The sequence below is a fragment of the Akebia trifoliata genome, chromosome 14, assembly GCF_017979445.1.
Source record: "Akebia trifoliata isolate Shusen 1 chromosome 14, ASM1797944v1, whole genome shotgun sequence".
NCBI lineage: Eukaryota > Viridiplantae > Streptophyta > Magnoliopsida > Ranunculales > Lardizabalaceae > Akebia > Akebia trifoliata.
The window spans coordinates 23,974,551-23,982,154 of NC_141388.1; the positions used below are offsets into that span (position 1 = coordinate 23,974,551).

The window sequence follows — 7,604 nt, forward strand, 5'->3', positions numbered from 1 at the left end:
TCATTTCAACCTCGAGCCTAAATTCCTTGGTTTTTTTCTTTTTAATTTTTTTTTTTTTTTCACAAAAACAGCCAACTTCAAATACCATTGGCTTCAACCTCCAACCTAAAAGCCTTGATTTTTTTTTTTTTTTTTTTTTACAAAACCAGCTAACTTAAAGCTCTTCAACCTTTATGGTAAATTATTTTTAATCTATTCAATCTCATATTTGATCCATCATTAGAACTTAACCCCTTCTAAGGAATCCTTGATTTAATTTGTTTATCATAATTCTCATCATCTTCTACTTCTCCAAATATCATCCTATCTCATTCTTGAGATTTGAAGGATGAGTAGATAGAATCTTTAAGCTTGAGGATGAAGGTAAGAATTCACGTTTATGTCATTTTTCCATAGTCTATTGAGTAAACCGAAATCAAGGAGGGTATGCTATCAGTTTAAAAACACGGGGTATCTCAAATATTCACCAAAACATAGAGGGCTATGTCTAAAATTCAAAATCACTCTTTTTTTTTTATATATAAGCTCACTTTCCCAGCATCTTCCTTCCAAAACTTTAGCAACCTTACTTTAAACCGGCCGAGCATTTTTCACCTTTTATTATGCTCACTCCTCATCTTAGTTTTTATTTGGAAGCTTAGGGCCCTAACAGAAGCAGAATTCCATTTTTCATTAGAACAATGGGAGACTTAGTTACCTTGGCGAAGGCAAGACAAGAGCTTGAAGACCTCTACCGCGGAGTCCCAGATGAATCGGTGAATCTTACTTTTCAAGATCTCGCAGAACTAACACAACAAAATGGAATTACAGAAAGAAAAAAACCAAATATTGAACAAATTCAAGAGGTCGATGTTAGAGAAGGATTATCTCTAGGAAAATCACCAAGCCTCGACTTTTCTAAGGCCTTGCAAGCATCCAAGGCTCATCAAGTATACGGTATCAACAGGGAAGGAACACACGCATCTCGAGGTTATAATCCCCGTGTTGAAGACCATGCAATACCCAATAGCTCAAGAAGGAACTTGGGTTTGAGAAATACGATTGAGAGTAGCATGGCTTATGATGATGTGATGAGTGGCATTAGTATGACTTCAAGGAATCCATACCACGAGAGAGAAGGAATAAGGAGACCAGGAATTCCTCACTCAAACATTTGCACCATCTGCAGCACATACATCTACATTTTTCGTCATCGATGCCTGGTGATCCTCTACCTAAACAAATTTTGAGTTAGAGATTTCAATTTTAATTAGGCTATTTTTGTTTCTTTGAAAATTAACTTAGGATAATGAAATTACAAATTCATTATATCATGAAACAAAAATGCATAATAAACTATATATGATTGTCATTTAATTGGAGAATCATGATTTTATTAAGGATAATGCTGAAATAACATTAAAATGTACGTCGTGGGTGACATTTCTAGGTGGCTTAAAAGCATCTATAGTTATGATACTCATTCACATCAAAAATATCCCTCACGATGTACATTTCAATGTTTCTCCAGCTAGCACAAATCTTTTATTTTATTAAATCTTGGATTCTCATATTGTCTCATTCATGAAGATTACCGTATCATTTGTGAATTTAAAAATCTATGGAAGATGGGAGATATTTTTATTTGTATAATGAAATTGTTTTGTCAACCAAGACATACATTTACTTAAATTTAATTTTGCAAGTTTAGCATGGTTATTTATTTAAAATTGAAAATAAGGATATATAATTATAAGTAAATTAACCTACAGGGGTTGGCTAAATGGCAATTTCAAACCGATAAGCGGTGAAAGTCCGTGGGTTGTGAGTTTGATACTCATTGTGAGTAATAATTCCTTGGGGCCACCTGCGAGGGCGCACCCTCACTTACCTGGTGCGTGTGATGTGAGGGCGTTGCACGTGGCTCTGGATCTTCGGATCCCATTAGTCAGCCGTAAGTTTGGATATCCCTGTCATTAAAAAATAAAAAAAACGATAAGTAAATTTAAATAAATGCAAGCACTACAAGCATAGTATTTTATAAAAATATTTCCATTACAATATAGCGATATGTTCCATCTTCTAAATATGTTTAGAACTTGTATAATCTGCTAATTTGGTTTCTAGTGTGCCTTACTCTACTTCTTAAGATTCAAAAAGCTAATTACTTATTGAACAAAAGAATCTTTTGCTTCTTTAATTTTTTTTTTTTTTAATTTAATTTAATTTAGATCTCATAAAACTGAACCCATAATGATAATAATAATATTATTCATCTTTATACAATTATGATTTTTTCAGGTGTGTGGAAGAGCTTATTGCAGGCACTGTGTAGGTATCGGTATGGGAGACATGACTGAAGGAAGAAAATGTGTGGAATGCTTGGGAAGAAGATTTAGCCAAAGGTATCAAATATTGCTTCTTCTTTTTTAAAGGGTCCATATATCTTTACACAGGTCTTTATATAGAACCCACATCGAAGGCCATATATATATATATATATATATATATATATATATATATATATATATATATAATCACAAAAATTCAGTTCAATCTGAAACTTATATAAGCTATATAAGTTGGAGTTAAAGCATTAGGACATGAAATCCACTAGTTATATTTGATATATTCTTGGGATGCATAATTCTTCTATTTATATTTATACCTTTGCATCCAAACATACCCTATAAGAGAGGGAAGAATTAGAATCTAGATTTCTCCTCGTTCTTGGTTGTTATCAATATAATAGAATAGAATAAAGAATTGTGTTTGAAATGGACTGGTCGTTTTAATTGTGTAATAGAATCTACTGAACTTGGCCATTGTTGAGAAAAAAAGAATCTGATTTTACTTCAAAAGTTCGAACCGAACCGAACCACCTCATGATAACAATTTTTAATGAAAACAGGCCGGCCAATGGGAATCAATCTTCTGACTTAGATTTTCAAGGATGATGTTATTCTTGCATCCAAGCACCCCCCCACATCAAATTTACATGTTGTAGGTGATTTAGACATACCCTTCCACAGGTTTTAGAGAGCCCCTTGTGTTTTTCTAACTGATACTTGCCTCCCTTGACCTAGGCCTTCTTATCTAATATTATTGTAAATGACCAAAATGCCCTCATCGTCTACAACTTTAACAATTTATCTAAAATAGACTATTTATTAGAAAAATCAACAGTTTCTAGAAGACATTGAAGACGAGTTTGAATGTATTAATAATATTTGATGCTGGTCAACTTGAAGATGACATACGTTTCTTGGAGAAAATCAAAGGGTTTTCACTAGAGGTTATATTAGTCTCTCAAAAAAGACCTAGGTCAAGGCGCTTGTTGTTAAATTGAAATAAAAGGTATAATGTTGACAAAAAAGGTGGAGGGCCATGTCTAAATAACCTTAATCTATAACATTAGAAAGGAGAAATTACTTTCTGGACACTGTGCTACAGAAGTCTTTCTAAATGCATTCTAAGTTTTGGGGCGGTATCTTAACAACCTAATTGATAAAATCTTTTTTTCTAAAGGTCCCTCTCATCCCTAATTGAGATCAATCATTAAATTCAATCTCAGTAATTTAAATTGTTAATTTCAATAACTCATATTCCAACGTCGAGATTGACAATTGTAAAAAGGTCGATCTTGACAATTTGAATCATTAATCTCAATAATTCAGGTTCAAAAGTAAGATTTATTATCATTGATCAAGATGGTTATAAAAAATTTGATCTCTAACAATTGGATAAATGGATCTCAATGATATGAATTGTGGATCTTAATAATTTGAATTATTGAAAGGGGATAAAGGGCCATTAAGAAAGAAAACTTTTACCAAATGGATTAAAAAGTTAAGGGTATTTAGAAAAAAAAAATCACTCCATCATGATACATAAAGTAAATTTTCCGATTCAAAATGATTATATATATATATGGTCTCGTTCAGCAACAAACATTTTGGCAAAACATTTTTCAAAACATGGGTTAGAGGTTTTGGAATGGGCTGACTTTTGGTGAGGATGATCTCTACGGTGAGAAGATCATCCTCACCAAAAATCAGCCCATTCCAAAACTTCTAGCCCCAGTTTACAAGTTGAAAAATTGTGGATCGTCCATTTTTTGTAAACCATTTTTGATGGGGTTAGAAGTTTTGGAATGGGCTGATTTTTAGTGATGATGATCTACTCACCGTAAAGATCATCCTTACCAAAAATCAGCCCTATATATATATAGGGTCAGGTTCCGTAGACACATAAAGCTACTCACATTGCGACACAGTGTTTTGTCTTATATGAGTAAAAATGTTTGGATTGGGCTGATTTTTTTTTTAGGATGATCTCTATGGTGAGGAGATCATCCTTGCCAAAAATCAGCTCATTATGAAACTTCTAACCTCATGTTTACAAGTTGAAAAATTTTAGAATGTCCAATTTTTGTAAATCAATTTTGATGGGGTTAGAAGTTTTGGAATGGGATAATTTTTTGCAAGGATGATCCCCTCGTCACAGAGATCATCCTCACAAAAAATCAGCCCATTCCAAACCTTTTTACTCATATAAGACAAAAAGGTGTCGCAATGTGAGTCGCAATATGGGTCGTAGGAACGTCACCCATATATATATATAGAACAGCGTTCCTAAGAATCATATTGGGACTCACATTGCGACACACCGTTTTGTCTTATATGGGAAAAAATATTTGGAATGGGCTGATTTTTTGTGAGGATGATCTTTATGGTGAGGAGATCATCCTTGCCAAAAATCAGCTCATTATGAAACTTCTAGACCGTCCAATTTTTGTTGAAAAATTATAGACCGTCCAATTTTTGTAAATCAATTTTGATGGGGTTAGAAGTTTTGGAATGTGATGATTTTTTGCCAGGATGATCCCCTCATCACAGAGATCATCCTCACAAAAAATCAGCTCATTCCAAACATTTTTGCCCATATAAGACAAAACGGTGTGTCGCAATGTGAGTCTCAATATGAGTCTTAGGAACGTGACCCATATATATATATATATATATAGGGAAATGTTCAGCAACAAACATTTTGGCAAAACATTTTTCAAACACATGGGTTAAAGGTTTTGGAATGTGCTGATTTTTGGTGAGGATGATCTCTACGGTGAGGAGATCATCATCACCAAAAATCAGCCCATTCCAAAACTTCTAACCCCATCAAAAATGGTTTACAAAAAATGGACAGTCCACGATTTTTCAACTTGTAAACATGGGGCTAGAAGTTTTGGAATCCTCACCAAAAATCAGCCCATGCCAAAACTTCTAACCCATGTAGGACAAAAATGGTTGATTAAAATATTGGCCAAAATGTTTGGTGCTGAACGGGACCCTATATATATATATATATATATATATATATATATATGAGAAGCATTCAAAGGCCCTAAAGAAAGCTAAATATTGTGCCAAACATTTTTGAAAGTAGGGGTTAAAAGTTTCATAATAGGCTTATTTTTTGTGAGGATGATCTCTATAGTGAAGAGATTATCCTCACCAAAAATCAGCTCATTCTGAAACTTCTAACTTTAATTTACAAGTTGAAGAATTGTGAATCGTCCAAATTTTATAAACTACTTTTGATGAGGCTAAAACTTTCAAAGATCATCCTCGCCAAAAGTCAACTCATTTTGAAACCTCTAACTCATACATAAAAAATGTTTGGCTTTCTTTATGACCTTTGAACGCCAGCCAATATGTATATATATAGGGAAATGTTCAGCACCAAACATTTTGGCAAAACATTTTTCAAAACATGGGTTAGAAGTTTTGGAATGAGCTGATTTTTGGTGAGGATGATCTCTACGATGAGGAGATCATCATCACCAAAAAACAGCCCATTCCAAAACTTTTAATCCCATAAAAAATGGTTTATAAAAAATGGACGATTCACGATTTTTCAACTTGTAAACATGGGGTTAAAAGTTTTGGAATGGGCTGATTTTTGGTGAGGATGATCTCCTCGAACTACGATGAGGAGATCATCATCACCAAAAAACAGCCCATTCCAAAACTTTTAATCCCATAAAAAATGATTTATAAAAAATGGACGATTCACGATTTTTCAACTTGTAAACATGGGGTTAAAAGTTTTGGAATGGGCTGATTATTGGTGAGGATAATCTCCTCGAACTACGATGAGGAGATCATCATCACCAAAAAACAGCCCATTCCAAAACTTTTAATCCCATAAAAAATGGTTTATAAAAAATGGACGATTCACGATTTTTCAACTTGTAAACATGGGGTTAAAAGTTTTGGAATGGGCTGATTTTTGGCGATGAGGAGATCATCCTCACCAAAAATCAGCCCATTTCAAAATTTCTAGCCCATGTAGGATAAAAATGATTGACTAAAATGTTGGCCAAAATGTTTGGTGCTAAGCGGGACCATATTTATATTTATATTATTTTTTCTTTTGTGTGTGTTGATGTTGACGATGGGAAGTGTTTTGTGTCAAAAGGTACATTGGAAGAGCGGGTAAGATAGGGTGTTGCACGAGGTACCCAAGCATGGTGAAGCAACAAGAGCTAAAATGGGCAGAGAAGGGCTTTAGAAGGAGTGGAGGAGAGAGGGGATACGGTGGTAGAAGTGGGATGATGATGTCAGGATCCAGAAGTCCAATTGGTTCGACAACTCCAACCAATAGGGCGCATGTTAGCATCGGCCCTCCCTCTTTTGTCATGAGCTCACAGTATTCGGCTTACTCCCCTGCTAACCATCCAATTCCTTATTAGGAGGAGCCTTGGGAGAGAGAGGCGTTGCTATCAGTAATAATTATAGGTTTAATTAAATATTTCGTTTGTGGCTAAGGCCTTAGATTTATAAGATGACACTGTTGTGTGGAAGCGTAACCAGAACAAAATAGAATATAATCACGCACGAATAACATGAGTCTTGGTGATTCGATAAATTAACTATATCCACAGCGGAGAGAGCGAGATGAATACACCAGTGGCGGACCCAGAAAGTTTTGTTTTGACTTTGCGAGGCGAAATAAAGTATAAAATAAAATTAAAATAAATTATAAATGATAATATATATATGGGTCCCAGCACGAAACATTTTGACAATATTTTTGTCCTACATAGGTTAGAAGTTTTGGAATGAGCTGATTTTTGGTGAGGATGATCTCTACCAAAACTTTTAGCCCCATGTTTACAAGTTGAAAAATTGTGGACCCTCCATTTTTTGTAAACTATTTTTGATGGGGTTAGAAGTTTTGGAATGGGCTGATTTTTTATGATGATGATCTCCTCACCGTAGAGATCATCCTCACAAAAAATCAGTCAATTCCAAAACTTCTAACTCATGTTTTGCCAGAATGTTTGGTGCCGAACATTTCCCTAAATATATATATAGGGTCCCGTTCACCAACCTACGCTTTACCAAACGTGTTTTGTCCTACATGGGTTAGACGTTTTGGAATAGGCTGATTTTTGGTGAGGATGATCTCTATGGTGAAGAGATCATCCTCACCAAAAATCAGCCCATTCCAAAACTTCTAACCCTATAAAAAATGGACGGTCTACGATTTTCAACTTGTAAACATGGGGCTAGAAATTTCGGAATGGGTTGATTTTTTGTGATGAGGATCTTCTAATCGTA

At 34.5% G+C, this 7,604-nt stretch overlaps 1 protein-coding gene across 1 annotated transcript; it reads left to right on the top strand.

The window, feature by feature from the left end:
• The first annotated feature begins 628 nt into the window (after positions 1 to 628).
• Positions 629 to 6,868, top strand: LOC147386580 (uncharacterized). The gene is made up of 3 exons (XM_086424509.1): positions 629 to 1,202; positions 2,281 to 2,384; positions 6,460 to 6,868. Exons 1-3 carry the CDS (start codon positions 681 to 683, stop codon positions 6,731 to 6,733), a joined length of 900 nt encoding a protein of 299 aa, XP_086280635.1. The 5' UTR covers positions 629 to 680; the 3' UTR covers positions 6,734 to 6,868.
• Positions 6,869 to 7,604: the final 736 nt, after the last annotated feature.